This window comes from Clupea harengus, chromosome 14, assembly GCF_900700415.2.
Source record: "Clupea harengus chromosome 14, Ch_v2.0.2, whole genome shotgun sequence".
Taxonomy (NCBI): domain Eukaryota; kingdom Metazoa; phylum Chordata; class Actinopteri; order Clupeiformes; family Clupeidae; genus Clupea; species Clupea harengus.
This window is the reverse complement of record NC_045165.1, coordinates 22,159,563-22,176,767: the sequence shown is the minus strand read 5'-3', so window position 1 is coordinate 22,176,767 and position 17,205 is coordinate 22,159,563. Positions and strand designations below refer to the sequence as shown.

Sequence of the window (17,205 nt, the reverse complement as noted above, 5' to 3'; positions counted from 1 at the left end):
CACTGAGAGTAGAAGCCTGGGCTTTCTTGATATATTTTAACATGGCATATAAAGCTATAGTGCTAGCATGATATAGACAGAAGGACCAAGGCACTCTGTTTGGCTACACTGGTAATCATTGTGATAATCTGTGGGGCACTTGTACTTGTTAGCAATTGACTTTCATTCAGTTGGCTCTTGGCAAAGTGCTAAGACAAACATTTGGTAAACAGCCAGTTTTACACTAGAACAATATTGGTCACACCACAAAAACACAATGCTTGGTTCTTTTTTCGTCTCATATAGTTTGTTTATTGCTTGGTATAAAGACTTTGGTTCAAGAAAAGCAACTTCTTCCGCTTTCAGAGAACTTACATTGACAAAAATACATTCCGTTCCATCATCAAGCTTTCTCACCAACATCTAAGGCATATGTGACGATGTACAATCTATTCTGGTAGAATATTGTAAGGCATTTTTACAAACAATTTGGTTTGTTTAAATTTTCTATTCTCTTCTATTTTTACAATTAGCCATGTTGACATATTACACAAATTGATATTCACATCATTCACAATATTACAACATATACCATCAGGAAACTATACATACAATCTATACATCTTTATGAGTTTACATAAGGAGCATACTAAACATTCTGTGAGAACATCTGAACCTAAATCTGATTCAGTGTATGCCATTTTTGACACCAGACCTAATTAGCTAAAGGCAAATCAACATTTCTGCAACAAGTGTGTGGCATGCCTTCTACACCAAAAAATAAAGCTCTGTAATATTTTACAGCATCTTTGATTATTGCATATTCAGTGGGCAGCTTCAGAATGAGCCAAATCTCGAGATCAAATGGGTTGAGCATACAGCCTGCCATCAATCCCCTTCACTTCAGCCATGACCTCTCTACCGATCCCAGCTATTTTCGGTGTCTGGGGAACAAGTGACAGAATGTTGGACCACGACCTCCTGCTTCCTGTGTGACTGGTGTTTCGGGAGCTCTGCCAGGTCTGGATAAAGGAGCGTGTTTTTATAATATATATATATATATTTTTCGTTTCCCTTTCCCTGCTGTGCGGCTGCCTGCTCAGAGTGCTTTTCCACACCTCTGTATGAGACGTTACCGATACGGGAGCAGGTCTCTCACCAAACAGAGACCACGGACTGAGACATGAGCTCTGGTAACTTGTGCACAGTGTATAAAGGTCCCATGCACTCTTCAAAGCACATGACACCGGTTAGTGCCAGTGCACGTGGCTGGTGGACCTTTTTGACGTGTGGCAGTTACTTTTTTTTTGCTCAGCTAGTGATGTCATTGTGCATCACAACACCCTGAGTGTATATTTCAGTACATGAGAGGTGCCTACACCTGATATGTGTTTAGGTGAAGCAGTATAGGGGTTGTGTGAGATCTGATATGTTTCTCCAAACTTGCATTGCTGTGGAGCAAGTGTGCCCTCAGCGTCCGAGCAATCGGACACTCCAGCCCTGCGGAAGGATAGAATCTGAGCCAAAACCTCCTCCGCCAACAGTATCCCATAACAGGGCTTGGATCAAATCAATGATATCTATGGCTCATCAATTCCTGTTCAATTTGTCATCTGTCCATGGATTCTTTATGTGGTCTATGCTTACTTACCACATCCTTCCAAGCAAAACACGTAGGCATTACACATTACAAAAATGTTTTTTTCTTCTTCATCTCTAACACAGAGAGAAGCGGCGAGAGTTGATGTTCATCTTGGTGAGGCCCAGGTGTTTGAGTGGCCCGGACAGGGCAAAGGCAGCCTTCATGGGGATGTCACAGAGCAGGTCAGACTCCTCACCGCACTCCTCCAGCTCGTAGGTGGCGTCGTCCAGCATCTCCTTGTGCCGGTGACACACCTGCTCCACTTTGATGCGGTGGATCTCCGTTCGCAGACGGATGAGCTGCCGAGCCAGGCGGTTGTCCTGCAGCTGCATTTCCCTCTAGAGGGGCAGGGGAGAGATGGAGAATGTAGGTCTGTTATCATATCTGAGAGAGAATCTGCCAATATCTGGATATCCCATAATGCACTAAATATTGGCATAGACCTTTCATCAACAGGGAGAGAAAAAAATGAAGTGAGCATGACCTCTAATTTGACTATGAGATCCTGATAAGGTCTGGTTTGGATTTCCTGACGTCCAGATCAAGAGGTTACTCACACACATCACAAAGGCGCCAAAGAAAATGAGAATCCATTGTGCTGAGTTGCTTTAGGTGCTTTCATCTCTGACGCAGGCTAATCCACATAATTTACATAATTACTTTAAATATCGTAATGCTAAAACCTTGATGGAAACAGCGTTCATCAATGGAAACATGACGCACTTGCACACAGCCCTCATTCAACAACAAGATCTATGATGGTACATTTTAGAATACAAAGTCACTCGTCACCTTTAGGAAGGCACTCTGGTTTACTTAATTTCGTTTTGCATTTCTGTATGATAACTTCCCACAGGTAAAGGCGTAGGATACTCACCAGCTCACTCCGAAGCCAAGACAGGGCATCGTCGATAGTTTCAAAACCACAAATATTCCGAACAGTTGGATCTGAATTCTCATCTATCGAAACTTCAATCACGTTTGTATGTTCATCCGTATCCTCACTATTTGAAACATTCGCGTTGTCTTCCCAAGGCCGACTTTGCAATCGTTCCTTCCATTCAACATATGACGGTCTGCGTGTTTGCAATTTGAGTTTTTCGGTGATTGCCTTCAAGCTATCCAAATCCTCTGTCTCTCCCTCGGAGATGTCATCACCACCTAGTTCTTTGAATTCCATCCTAGATCACAGGAGCAATAAACTGTCTAAGATTTAGTTAACAACAGAAGCAGAGTCAAAAACTAACCAGCCAAGCACAGTCCTGCCTTGTCTGTAATAGACCATGAGCTACGGATAGTGGCTCAAACTCAGATTACAAATGAATATAGGCTGAATTTATATAGCCTACGAGAGGGAATAGTGACCGCCCATGTCTCCTAATTAAATGCGAAGGCGGGTATACGGGAGTTCAGGATAAATTTTCATATAAGGCTGCAGCTTATCTAACCATATGACTTTCTCTAACCCTCAAAGTGGATATGAATCTCACACTTGACTGTCATTTCTCAAACATAAGTGAACAGTAAAGCAACGAGTCCCCCATCATTTTTGAGATAGTGTTTTTAAAGGTTAGCCTACATTGTTTTTGGTCAGGTAATTCAGTGCTTTGCTGGAAAAAAACCGAATAAATACTGTAGAAATATTTGGCAATAAAAAGTAAACAGTAATATTTTTTCTTTGTTTCATTATTTTTTTTTATTTCAAATGGTTTAATAGGCAGATGATATTCGGCAAAGCTTCCCATAAACCAGTTAGTCATTCACTATATATGTAATGGCATGCGTGGTTGTGCAGAATGTCAGTCCAATTATTGTTATTTACTTAGCACAAGCTGGTGACATGCAGAGGACCAATTTGAATGACAACATCGTCCTCTGCTGGCCACGGTACTCCATAACAATATGAAGGTAATACATTCTGTCCATCCGTGTATTTGTGAATTGGAGCACATCAGAGATAGCCTGGATGCCAGACGAACTTAGCCCCGCCCACAACATTTTTGGTTGGGAAGTATTCATATTCTGACTAGAATTATGAGTATGACATCGTCAGGCTACATCAGAGAACCTTTTTAAACACAGTCCTGTTAAGAAAAAAATATTTGTGGATTTAATGATCTGTGATAATACTGCAGTACTGTTATGCAGAGAATGACTGTACACCACAATTAAATGATGGGAAAATGTAACTTCTTCAGTAGGAATGTGAGGAATTGAACCACTGAGGAACTGAGGAAATGATCCATTTGTCAAGTCAGGTCTTTTTGATGTGATGAGCTTATGAGTTAAAAAAAAACTTTTGGTGGGAATTACTGCTTCTGGAATGGTGTAAGGTTGAATACTCGGTTCTCATCCTGCTTGACTTATCAGCCGCTTTTGACACGGTCAGCCATCACATCCTTCTGTCTATACTGTCAAGTAGGGGCATTTCTGGCAGGGCATACTCCTGGTTTGAATCTTACCTCTCTGGGTGCTCGTTCAACGTGCCATGGCAAGGCCAGCTGTCTGTACCTCACCACCTCACACACAGGAGGAAATCTACGCCCTTGACTTCTAACTTGCATACAGCAGTTACATTCCTGCACGTTTTTTCTATTTCTTATGTAAAATAGTATGTATTGTTACAGTAGGTCTCTATTGCTAGTAGCTTGATTGTTCTCTCCCTTGTACGTCGCTTTGGATAAAAGCGTCTGCTAAATGACTAAATGTAAATGTAAATTAATACTGTGAATGATGATATTAACCTCTAGCAGTTTTATACAGATTTATCCACATAATTCATTTCATCAGCATGTATGCATGCTGGGTATTGAACCCATGGTCTTGATGTTGTCCCCAATATCCACTAGCTGAGCTACAGGAATTGCCATGGGGGAGAACATACAATGATAAACCTACTGTTAGTACCACCTTTACATGAATTTTATAACATCAATAAAGCATTATTTGTCCATTTCAAAGCAATTTAATGTAGTAAGCCATTTTATTACAGTTGAATGTTTTTTGATTGAATGAAAATATTGTTCAGGCCCTTTGCAAGTCTACCCAAGGATTTAAAAATGTTTGCAGCTTTTCTTTTGCTTTTTTAAAGAACTTTTTAAAATGTTTTGTGTGAAGTATGAAGGGACGTTTTTGTTTTGCTTTACATGTGTATGAGAAGATATTGGAATAGCAGTCTGCAAGTCATTCTGTAGGTCAATAGGTGGGGCACTTAATAAAGCAGTGTGTTAGTATAGGTGGGGCACTTAATAAAGCAGTGTATTAGTATAGGTGGGGCAATTAATAAAGCAGTGTGTTAGCAGCACCGAGGTCAGGGGTTTGATTCCTGATTGATAAAGTCTGAATGTTACTTTTTAATTTGTTAAATAAAATAGACTGCTAAATTCATCAATGGAAATGTGAGCACTGTAGGTTCTTTAGCATGTATGCTGATCAGCTGTATCTATTCATGTGCTGTGTCTAGATATGTAGGCTCATTTAAAGATGTATGTGGCATTAAAAAACACCTGTACTGCACCATATTGCTTAATCGACATACCGAATAATATGCGTTGTGCATCAATTTATCTTGTCACACTTTTGAGTGCTAACACCTTTGCATAGGTCAAAGGAGAGAAATGAAAAGGTCTGACTTCTGACCTGATTTATTAACTCAAATAGTTTAATTATAATTTTTACTGTTTCCTGCTTTCCAATTTCAGTTAAGGTGAATTGCATTTGTTTTTATGGTGCCATTAAAAAATGACACTGCCTACTTTATATAGGCCTGAATGCCTAAACGTCTCATCAAAACTAAACATAAATAAAATTCCCATACACCCTGCCAGGCAGCCTTTCCCTCTCCTTCTCCTTTTGTATCATACTATGTGAATACTGATAAAGTGGCCATATTAATGTAATCTGTTTACCTAAATGTATCTCTTTATTTGTTTATCAAATTGATGTTTACTAACCAAATTTTCTCTCTCTTACAGCGTGACCTTTGCTCGCAAATGCTGATGGCTGTGGAAACATTGTTCCTCATTACCATATTCATTAAGTACACACGTAATGGCAGCCAAACTTTACCCATTCACTTTGTCTTTCTTCCCCTCCTAGTCTAGACTACCTTCACTGTGGGATCCTGCTGTAGGCTCTCCACCTGATCTACTTGTAGAAACCCTAGGCCTACACCTACCCCACCACACTGTCATGTGCTTATACTTCCCCTATACTCTGTGCTTGCATTTTCCTGCAATGTAAATAATTGCCACCATTGACATAGTTTTCTGTTCCATTATTCTACTTACCCTTGTAATAGTAACCTTACAAGCACACTATACCCATTAAGCTGTTCTGCAGTACTTCAATGCTCTCTCCCCACCTTATCCTCTATGAAATGTGTATGTATCATGTTATGTTTGTATTTATTGTGTACATTTACCACATGTATGCTAGCATGCTCATCCTGATATGTGCATGAGTTAATCTGCCATATTTCTGATTGTTTCCCCTTCCCTTCTCCTCCCTCCCCTGGGTGCTGGGTGCCAGGTCATCCGCCTCTCCTCCACAGTCACTAATCTCGGAGTTAGGTTTGACCCTCACCTGACCTTAAATGACCATATAAAACACCTGTGCAAAACTTCCTTTTATCATCTAAGAAACATCTCCAAACTCCGCCCCACTTTAACCCTATCAGATGCAGAGAAGCTTGTCCACGCCTTTATCTCCTCAAAACTGGACTATTGTAATTCGCTTTTCTATGGGATCACTGGCAAGAACATCCAGAAGCTGCAATACATCCAAAACAGCGCTGCCAGGATCCTGATGAGGGTCCGGAAATATGAGCACATAACACCAATATTACATTCACTACACTGGCTCCCTGTCTCTTTCCGGATTGACTACAAAGTCCTTATACTCACCCATACATGCATAAATGGGCATGCACCTCCCTACCGGCAAGAATTAATTACTCCCCAAACCTCCACCTGCACCCTCAGGTCTTCAAACAGCTCGCTCCTCCGCATCCCCAAAACCAAGCTCCGCACCATGGGCGACCGGGCCTTTTGCTCGGCAGCGCCACGCTTATGGAACAGCCTCCCTGACCAGGGCAACCCAGACGCTGGACTCCTTTAAAGCTGGACTAAAAACATTTTTATTCAGGAAGGCATTTCTGGCCTTGTGTTAAATCGTATGTTAAAATGTTAAAAAGTTTTCTATTATGCTTATGTTAATTAATTTAATTGTATTATTATAGTTAGTTTCTAATATGTTGGCACTCTGAGATTCTTTTGAATGAAGAGTGCATTACAAATAAAATAAATTATTATTAGTATTACTGTTTACATTTTCAAAAAGCAATGTAGGCTAGTTCTGCATGGACTTCGTTACTCGGTTCACTCTGCCTTTCTAACAGCTGATAGATGTAGTCAGTCTTTATGAAGCCATATGAAAAGTTGTAACTGTCAAGTGTTATTAAGTGTGTCAAATTATTGTAGGTGTCAAATGCAATGTTACACAACAAACGGAGACTTTTGAGACAGAGAGTTTGACACATAATCATTAAGTTGTCGCCACACCGTTGTTCCATTATTGTCGGAGCCTACAACGTAATAATCGTTATTCAGGTGAAATGTTACGCGTAAGCTACTTGAACGCTATAACATTATACAAATTCAACCTATGTATAAAGCACTATTACTTTTAAATGTGTCTGGTGGCGTGGGCACTGGTTTCAAATCTTATTTTTGAAAGGAAACGAGTTCACTTCCTTCTTTTGTTATGAGTTTACTATAAGGGCTGGCCTGGTTAAATACCGGGCGTGCTGAACACTTTCGCTATGGTAGCAAACATGTCCAAGATAACGAGCGGAATTCTAATAATAGGCTACTTTTCTTATCTCGAGAACAACCTGAAGTGCGATGCCAGTGTGGAAAACAACTGTGTGATCCCTTTAGCGGCGGTCTTCAACAGCGAATTCATTTTTTTTATAAATCTTGAAGTTGCAACCTTTCTATGTCTTGGGCCATGAAGAGGTGGGAGTTGTAAGCTTTCCCTCTTGCGTCTCTTCCAAATATTTCAAACATTCGTTCTTTACTGCGTTGCATGCGCGCTTGTCTGAAATCAATGGAATTCTCAGAACATATTAAAACAGCAAACGTTGAGGATGTTGTTCTGAAAGCACCTTTCCATGCGCCGATGAAAGGAACGCTGTGCGTAACTGGCCATCACCTACTCTTCTCAGACAGGAGTGGAGACAGCTCCTGGCAACTTCTTTTATTGCTTAGAAACATCGACGCCATCGAGAAAAGGTGAGTAAAGTATTTCCTCGCCTTGAGGCCTGTTGAACACTGGGAGACGTATACAATCACTGACTTTCAACAGCTGGTAACTGTCGTCTCTTTCGCTGGAAAGCTTTTCAGTTAGAAGAATGACTACGCAAGTCTATAAGCCAACACACGAGATACATTGATTGGTAATGTTGCCATTACAGATGCATTCTGTAATTCAACTAATATGTGTTCTGTAATTCAACTCAAACATGGTGCCTGCTGCAAAGATACAATTTGACCCTGAATGGAGGTCTAGGCAGCAGAAAAAACACTTATCAGTCTTTGCATGAGATACCTAGCTGAAATATTAACAGCAACAACTTCCTAGCCCGTCTGTTCTAGCTTCATTCAGCAGATGACCGTTTATGCACAGATGTACATAGTAATCAGACTATTTAGGGTCTGTTTCTAATCCACATCAGTACTAACACTTATCCACTGTAACATCAATTCTCCCTCCTCCTTATCAGTGTGGAGAACCTGCTGGGATACTCTAGCCAAAGCCTTAACACAGGCTCAAATTTCAGGTTTGACAGATTGGCCATGTGTTTGCATTGTATTCCCATGCCATGTGTGTGCATTATATGTGTGTGTGTCTAAGCTTGTGTGTGTGCCTACTTGTGTGTTCTGACAGCAGCTGACAAGCAAACATATTGTTGGGAAATATTACCTTTGTAAATTCCTCTGTTGTCATTTGGTCCCTCATAAAGGTAATATTTCCATCTCATTGTCTTGTAATGAGAGCCTGAGTGTCTGAAGATCAGGACTTGGCCCTCATTGTTTGACCCTGCATCATGCTTTTAGCTTCACATATCAATTTCTCTCTCTTTCTCTTTGTCGTTTGGAGTGGCGACGATTAACTGTGCATTCTGTCCAGTGTGCACTGGGAAAACAGAGGCTTCACAGGGCCCCTGAAGACCCTCCTAATGCAGACTCTGTGTTTGGTCTGTCTGCCTTTAGCCAGCGGGATATTCAGCTCAGGGTGTGGGAGTGAGCTGTGCAGGGTTGGATTTAAGAGTATCTGTCTTTCACTTGTAGGGCGGTGGGATCCTCTGGCACTATCACCATTAAGTGTAAGGACTTGTGCATTCTTCAGCTGGACATTCCAGGCATGGAGGAATGCCTGAACATTGCCAGCTCCATTGAAGTATGCTAGATATTCACTATGTATTTGAACTTGTGGTGATATTAGCATTAGTTTGCTTGTCAATGTAATGTAACAGTGTACATACACACACACACACACACACACACACACACACACACACACACACACACACACACACATTCTACTCTTATTGTGTCTTTTGCTGTCTTTTGTAGGCTCTCTCTTCATTGGACAGTGTTACAGAAATGTACCCATTCTTCTACAGGCCTTCTTGTCTTAGTCTAGATGACTCATGGGGCTTATCGACTCTCGAGAAGCACTATGATCAGTTAGGGGCTCTGGTAAGCATTTGCTCCGAAACATGTTCATGCACGTATGCAACCCTTCAACCCAGACACTGTCAAACATAAATACACCTTTCATGTCCTTACTGGTCACAGGAAGTCAAAAAATAAGGGTTGTGTGTAGCAAGCAACCCGTAGTCAGCATCACATCCTTTTTAGCACAGGAAACCAGGCATTGCGTTTCTGGGGCAATGGTATACAGGAAGCGGTTACTTGTTTGATACATGTTGTTCTGAGCAGGAGTGGACGTAACAACATCCCAGATATGTTCCCATTTAGGCATTTCTTTTAAAATGATAATTAAATACATTCTCAGTTTATTTCAGTTTCATATGACCATGCACTAATAAGGGGAAAAAGCACAAGCTTACTGATAAGGGATATATATATATATGTGTGTTAATTACATCTTTTAAACTTACTGGTTAGAGATATAGATGTGTTAATTACATCTTTTTGGTGGAAATACTTTGAAATTCTACTAAATCTATCCTTCCTCAGTTCTTCCTAATACTGTCTTCTCTGATTGCTCCCTGAGGACAGCAGGCCAAGTGGAGGCTGAGTAACATCAACTCTGACTTCTCCATCTGTCCTTCATACCCGCCCACTGTTATAGTGCCTCAGTCTGTAGATGACCAGATGCTGGTGAAGGCAGCCCGATTCAGACAGGGAGGGCGCTTCCCAGTGCTCAGCTACTACCATCAGAAAAACGGCATGGTAAACAACAGAACGTCAGCACAGTAAAGGACTGGCAGCCTCATATAGCGTAGAATATCTCTGCCTTTAAAACCGCAGGAAAGTATTAAAGCTTTATCATGTCTGGATTTCTGTTTCCTAGGTGATTGTGCGCAGCAGCCAGCCGCTGACGGGAGCCAATAGGAAACGCTGTAAGGAGGACGAGCTCCTCCTACAGACTGTGATAGACAGCTCAGAGCGAGGTTACATCATAGACACCCGCTCTGCCCAACAAGCCCATCAGGCCAGGATGACGGGGGGCGGCTTCGAGTCTAAGTCCTGCTATAACTCATGGAAGAGACTCCATCGCCACATGGAGAGGTTTTTGCCCATTAGTCTATGTCTTTGTCATGAAATGTCTTCATGTATTTGATGGACCTCAGTTTTTTGATGAATTTGATGGATGTAAAAGTTACAGTAATTGACTCATGTGTAAGTGTGTGTGCTCGTGTACATGTCCTGTATGTGTGTGTAAGCCTATATACATACATGTACAGTAAATGTATGTTTGTGTGTGTGCACATATCTATGTCTTGTATGCGTATATATGCCTGTAAGCATGTATATGTATACGTGTTTACGTGTCTATATAGGGGTAAGGTGCTCCAGGAGAGCCTTATAAAGCTGGTCGAAGCGTGTGGAGATCAGTCACACAACATGGACCGCTGGCTCAGTAAGCTGGAGAACTCTAAGTGGCTCACTCATATCCACAGTGCTCTGTCAACAGCAGGCCTAGTGGCCGAGTGTGTGGAGAGGTGAGAGAACAAAAGCTTAAAAAGATTTATCATATTTACACACTGAAGTCTACATGTTGCTCAGGTATCATTGTTTAGAATTATTTATACACAGGGATTTGAACAACTCGTGACTTCCTGAATCACATGCACCAGATATACCATATACTGTATCTATATCTCTATGTCTACACTGCTCTTAGTGTACATATTCCATATCCATTTTAATATTACAATCATAGCAAAACATCACAGACAGGGATTTTCTTATAAGGCATGTTCAGGCATTACACACTGCACTTCAACATGCCTTACCTATATTACAGTTGTGAGGGAGGATATGTTGTGTCCAGACTAAAATACACAGCACGATGTTCTTTTTTTTCCACATATGTGGTGTGGTCTCTGTGCTCACCATTTTGACATGCAGCATTAACGGAAAACCACTATGAACTGAAGCTGTTTTTTGACAGTTATGTATTTAAAATGGGTTTGTATGGTTTCTCGACCTTGTTTGGCAGAAAATCCTACACAATCTACAGTTACACTGAAAATGCAAAATATATAAGCCTAACAGAGACAGGAGTGCTTCTACAGTTGTAGTGGGTTCATACAAAATATTTGAAAATGTAAACGTATACACCAGTAATAACCATTCAAAAGACAGAGTGCATTATATGTGCCCGTCCCGTCCTTCACTTAATACGGTGATGATTAACACCAAATATGATTACCTGTAAATGATTTGACAACTGATTATTTTGTTGTTTTGGTGCTGGAGCAGGGATGGTCACTCTGTCCTGGTCCATGGTTCTGAAGGCACTGATACCACCCTGTTAGTATGTACTTTGGCTCAGCTGATACTGGACCCAGAAACCCGCACCCTGAAAGGGTTCCTGTCTCTGCTGGAGAGGGAATGGGTACAGGTAAGCATCCTGAACTTAGTACAAACACAATTATGTTCATGACTGTCACAGTTTGATAACCTCTCATTTGCCCATGTTTTTCTGAGTTTAAAGGTGCAGTCCATTCTAGTTTAATCTAGTCTAGTCCAATCCATTCTAATCCAATACACCTTTGTCAAATTCAGCTAATTGCTCCTCATGGTCCTCTGGCTGTCTGTTCAGTGTGTGTGCTAAAAAAAACTGGTGTTTGTATACAGTCCCAGCTCTTTAACTAGACTTCGCTACTGACAGATCGCCTGAGGGTTACAGTGTCTCTTGCAGTTATGGCTAGCAATCAGAGACGTCCGCGTCTGTTCTCACTGGATGAGACCGTATTTTTGTGCACCAATGACGACGACTCATCACGTTTAATCATGGCCTCACCTACTGAGAGATTTTTCCATGACCAAAGAAGTTTTAGGACATTCTCCTGGAAGACACACATACAGTTTTTTCCGATCATTTTCACACTTGTTTCAATACCATGTACACTTTTTCCAAACTCTTCACACAGTGGGCTTTACAGACCTTAACCTTTGGTGCAAAATACACTACAACCACCAAAACACTTCATACTTTACCCAAAAGTGACTCATGCTGCCGTAACTTTAGCAAATGTTCTCTCTCAGGAAGACTACTCAAAGTGTCACTCAAAGTACAGTGACCTTAAAAACACAGACAACTTGAAGCATTGCAAAATGCATATTTTATGTGTTGCTGTATCCTCTATTTTTGCACAGTTTAGTGTTGTCTTGCAAAAGAAAAGAAACATGTATCACACCTTGTACACATAAAATATGTAATATAAAAGGAAATACAGTAAATATGAAATTCAGCTATATGCCTCAAGACAGCTCCATGCTACATTTTTTGTGGTACACTATAGCACAAAAAAGTGTACAGACACTTTTCTTTCCCAGTACAGTAAGTGAAACAACAACAACACATGAGACTACCACTAGACGTGTCCTGCAGCCCTAATGCTGATCTGTGGTGACATTTCAGTAGTTCACATAGTCTACTGATATGCTGGATGTGTTAAGTGTTTTGAGAAAGTGTACATTGTATTGAACCAAGTGTGAAAATGATTGGAAAAAACTGTAATGGTCTCACTTTCTGAAGCTTTTCACCAGAGTCTGCTATCCCTGGTTTTGAACAGTGTAGGTATCTGAACAACTCCTCATACCTATTTCGTGGCATGGTGTCTGCCACATAGGACACTTGTAAGGCTGGATCGGATGACCAGTAGTCAAGATAAGAGGGTAAATGATGGATACCCATGAGGATGTTTATTCCCACAAACACCTTCATCTCCTCCACAAATGTATTGCACCAGGATGCATTTGAAGAGGCATAGAGGTTGGTGTTTTCGGCCAAATTAGCAAAAAATGTTGGTTACCTATATGGTTTAGTAGTGTTGATACATTGTTTAATATTTATTTACAAAATATATAACAAATACTAATTAAATACATCAAGAAGATATTAAATGTAATAAATACATCTACAGTACTGTTCAAAACGGAACTGGTTATGAATTTGAACTTTAGGGTGTATGTAAAGCTATGTATTTTAATATTTGTAGATGTCGCTAATACATATTTTATATCATATTAAAAAACTATTTATGCCCTTTCAAACAAAACAAACTTGTAATTCTCATTTTTCTTTTGTTTTCTAACTGTAACTGTTTGTTTACAGTATAACAAAAAATAAAGGAATTTGCTGGTTTTCTCAGGTATTTGTTCTAGAATTCTATTCGGGTATAGAGGGTTTTAAAAAGAGAAACAAACACAGAGGCCTGGACCGAGCTAGAAACAAGTCCAGCCAATCAACACGTTGCTTCCGGATCATGCAAGAGTGGGGTGTCATTTGATTGGCTGTTCAGCTCAAATATCAATCTTTCCCCAGAACTGTGGACTGACCTTTAAGTTCTGAATGATTTGCATTAAACGTGACTCACTCTGCGTGTCTGTATTTGGGCACTTCCGGTTCAGGCAGGTCATCCCTTCCAGCTGCGTTGTGCCCGCTCGGCCTACTCCCATGCCCGTCTGAAGCAGGAGGCCCCCATCTTTCTACTGCTGCTGGACTGCGTTTGGCAGCTGGGCCGTCAGTTTCCCCTGGCTCTGGAGCTGGGGGAGCCACTGCTGCTGCGGCTGGCCCAGGAGGCCTATGCCTCAGACTTTGGGACCTTCCTCTGCAACAACGAGCAGGAACGGTGAGGGGGCTGTGAGTTATTACTGTAATAACAGATTTTGGATTGCATTTCTATTATCTCTTTGTACATAAGCATTTGAACTAAGTAGTTTCAAACAAACAATGAATCAGAGCGACATACAGTACATTGAAGGCATAGGCCTAAATATTGTTCAGGAGATCTGTTCCAACAGAATTCACCATTCAAATAATTTTAACGGTTTGCCTTTCCTTTGTCTGTACTATCATTTTTGTGTCATCTATTAGACTTTATAAATGTTTTTTGTCTTTAACCACAGGTGTGCACTTGGAGCGAAAGACAGAACTCACTGTTTGTTTCAATTCTTGTTAAAGTCCAGTGAGAGGGAGCAGTACATAAATCCTCTGTATGAGCCAACAGACTTTGCTATTTGGCCCTCTGTACAACCCCAGTCACTGCACCTCTGGGAAGGTATGTTGACCTAATGAAGACCTCCTACAGCATTACCAAATGCCAGTGCAGCATTTCAGTCATTATCATTCATCGGGAAAAGCGACTTGAACTTGAGGTCCAGTGTTGACATTTCCTTTAGGCTATTCCTTTGTCTAAGTAAACCCAAGTTACAACAGTCACCGCTAATAGATGGTAAGACTTACAGTAACAAGGATCCTTAGAAGAAATTGAGGGTTACTGTTTGTAACATGTGTAAAGAAGGATGAACATTTCTATTACACTATGAGTTAAGTATTACATATTAACATATGCATAATTTGATATATTGTTTTTAAGGCCTTGTTGATCCTGGCTCAAATGTCAAGTATGGCGTTTATGTTGTCAGTGTCCAGGAAGGGAAAATTCCTCAGAGGTGTCATATGATGGGATCTTTCCCTGCTTTTCTCAGGGAATCTCACTTGGCCTGTTATGTGTGAAAATGTTTTGTAATCTGCGGTAAATCAACCTAAGATGTGACTTTATCTTTTGGGTTGTTTGTACAGGATTGTTTTTAAGGTGGGCAGATCATTCCCAGACCATGGAGGAGGTGCGGGATCAGATCTGGAGCATTGTGACAGAGCACTGTGGTGGGAGCTGAGGCCCAGTAAACAGGCCACCTCATCACTGCATCAAGTGCCTTATGGGTGTCTTTGCTCTAAGATTAACAGACCCTACAAAGGCGAATGTGGAGTAAATGAAAACTGGTAGAGACATTGAGCTTGAGGCAGAGCTTAGGATACCCACCTGTTGTTTTGACCCTGTGAATGTGAGCGTGCATCCTTGTCATTGACACATAAAGGCTACATTTGCCAAATTCCTGACATTTATATTTCATTTACATGTTTTCGCAAACTGCTGTAAATCATTTACAAGTAGCCTACAATTAAAACATGTTTTATTTTTATATTTGGTGTGCCAAACATTTTACTTCTTTTTTATCCCACTAGAGGTCTCCGTTATGTATTTTGTAAAACTTGGATTGGTGACAAAGGTAAATTAAAATTGTTTTTAGTTTATGCACGTTACTCCACTGTACATTCAGTCATGCATAGTCCAGATTAATTTTAAATGCTACGAAGCAATATCAGTAAAGTTATCGAAAAACAAATGGTTTTCAGTGCTTGTACAGTAACTGTGAAAACTTCGAACGATATTTTGCCTTCTTTTACAATTTTGAAATTGCTACTTTTGTTTCATAAACAAACTAGCGTGGAACTCAAGTCGCTTTCCCTGCTCACTGTAGCATCTCTAGGCTATCTCTTGTCTCTTGTCCTTCACGTTAGCCCTAACGTTGCCTGTCAGCTCTTCCCGTGAGTAGCGGCTCCACATGCCCTGACCTATGATGGTTATAACCACGCGGTATGCACTTTATATTATTACAAAAATATTCAGCCAGCCAAACAATACAAATTGGCATTTTGGTCAGCCCGGTGAGGCCAGAGCCAACCTCTAGGCTCTGGGTGAGGCGCAAACCGGTGACGTTATCTATGATTGTTAGCTTGTTACAAAACAAATCGAAACGGTTCAAAATGTGGGTGAACATACACTTTGATGAACAGAATAAATAACGTTTGTCTCAAAGCCTATATCACGGAAGCCATTCCTCTAACTTTTCGATGTGGAGCGATAATTTCGTCCCATTAATTTCGCACAGAGATAGGAACGCTACCACCAGAGGGAGGGTCGATTAATCTCCCTTCTTATATGTCTCATATTCCGGATATGGGCAAATTATGTGCTCTGTATCCAGGGGCGGCGCCAGGGGGGGGGGCTAGGGGGTGCTATAGCTCCCCCTGGATTAGCCATAGCACCCCCAAGAAAATAATGTTTTATGTATTATTGTTAATTAATTTAATTCTGCGTTCTTAATTTAATTTATTGTGTGATAATAATATTTCAATCACAAAAGAAAATAATAACAGATTGAAATGAACAGATTGTTCACGTAGCACGACACAGAAACGTCGCATGCGTGAACGTTGACGTTTCCTGACGATTGAAGGAGAAAGAGAGCTAGTGCACTGTCAAAGTCAAGCGGTAGTATCAACAAATTCACAATAATGGATCGGTTTTTCATACCCAAAATTCCACGAGTAGAAGAATCGTGTGACGTTGAGGAAGAAGGAGAAATGCAAGGGGTATCTGAATCTGATTTAGAAGAAGAGGAAAGTCGTGGTCAAAGAGATCAACCCTACACCTCTACTGAGGGTGCTAGCCATGCTACACCTGGTCTGCTGGCTTGCCCGGATTTTGGTTTTGCTTATGGCTTTTCCAGCATAGTTTTGTTTTTTGCATTTTTGCCTGTTCTTTACGAGTTTTATAGTACAATGATACAATGATCTAGCTCTGATTATTGTGGTTTTCAGTGCCTACTGTTTTGTTTCATTCACTTTTAAAAGGGACCTGCATCTTTACACCCTTTAAGATTTAAGGTGGAACGGTCTTGTTAGATGTGTAACATTAATGAATGCGGTCTCTTTTTGGGATTTTTCTGGATCCGCCTTAAAAAAATCAGAGATTCTAGCCTAGGACGAACAGTCTGTCTGTGCTAGCCAGGTATACATACGCCCCTATGTTTTTATTGATTGTGACCTGAAATAATATATACTTTTTGAAAGCATTTCTGACTCTTTGACTGTTTTAGTTCATTCTATCTGCTATTCTAATTTGCCCTCTTTAGCTTAGAATGTATTGAACTATTTATGTTTACTGTTTAGTTTAATTTGTCAGACATGGT

The 17,205-nt window shown here is 40.7% G+C and overlaps 2 protein-coding genes across 3 annotated transcripts; one reads left to right on the top strand and one right to left on the bottom strand.

Annotated features, from left to right (window-relative positions):
* Window positions 1-267: 267 nt before the first annotated feature.
* On the bottom strand, window positions 268-2,950 carry fam167b (family with sequence similarity 167 member B). Its single transcript, XM_012823105.3, has 2 exons — window positions 2,499-2,950; window positions 268-1,959 (listed from the first exon to the last, which is right to left on the bottom strand). The coding sequence occupies exons 1-2, from the start codon at window positions 2,799-2,801 to the stop codon at window positions 1,696-1,698; spliced, it is 567 nt and encodes a 188-aa protein (XP_012678559.1). The 5' UTR covers window positions 2,802-2,950; the 3' UTR covers window positions 268-1,695.
* Window positions 2,951-6,929: 3,979 nt separating this feature from the next.
* On the top strand, window positions 6,930-15,484 carry zgc:154055 (uncharacterized protein LOC556036 homolog). 2 transcript variants are annotated; one of them, XM_031580666.2, is made up of 11 exons: window positions 6,930-7,914; window positions 8,406-8,462; window positions 8,974-9,082; window positions 9,259-9,384; window positions 9,931-10,104; window positions 10,226-10,443; window positions 10,716-10,877; window positions 11,641-11,782; window positions 13,798-14,018; window positions 14,296-14,447; window positions 14,972-15,484. In XM_031580666.2, exons 1-11 carry the CDS (start codon window positions 7,709-7,711, stop codon window positions 15,064-15,066), a joined length of 1,662 nt encoding a protein of 553 aa, XP_031436526.1. In that variant the 5' UTR covers window positions 6,930-7,708; the 3' UTR covers window positions 15,067-15,484. The 2 variants fall into 2 exon arrangements, with proteins under 2 accessions (XP_031436526.1, XP_031436527.1); XM_031580667.2 differs by lacking the exon at window positions 8,406-8,462 and having other exon boundaries at window positions 6,933-7,914.
* The last annotated feature ends 1,721 nt before the right edge of the window (window positions 15,485-17,205 follow it).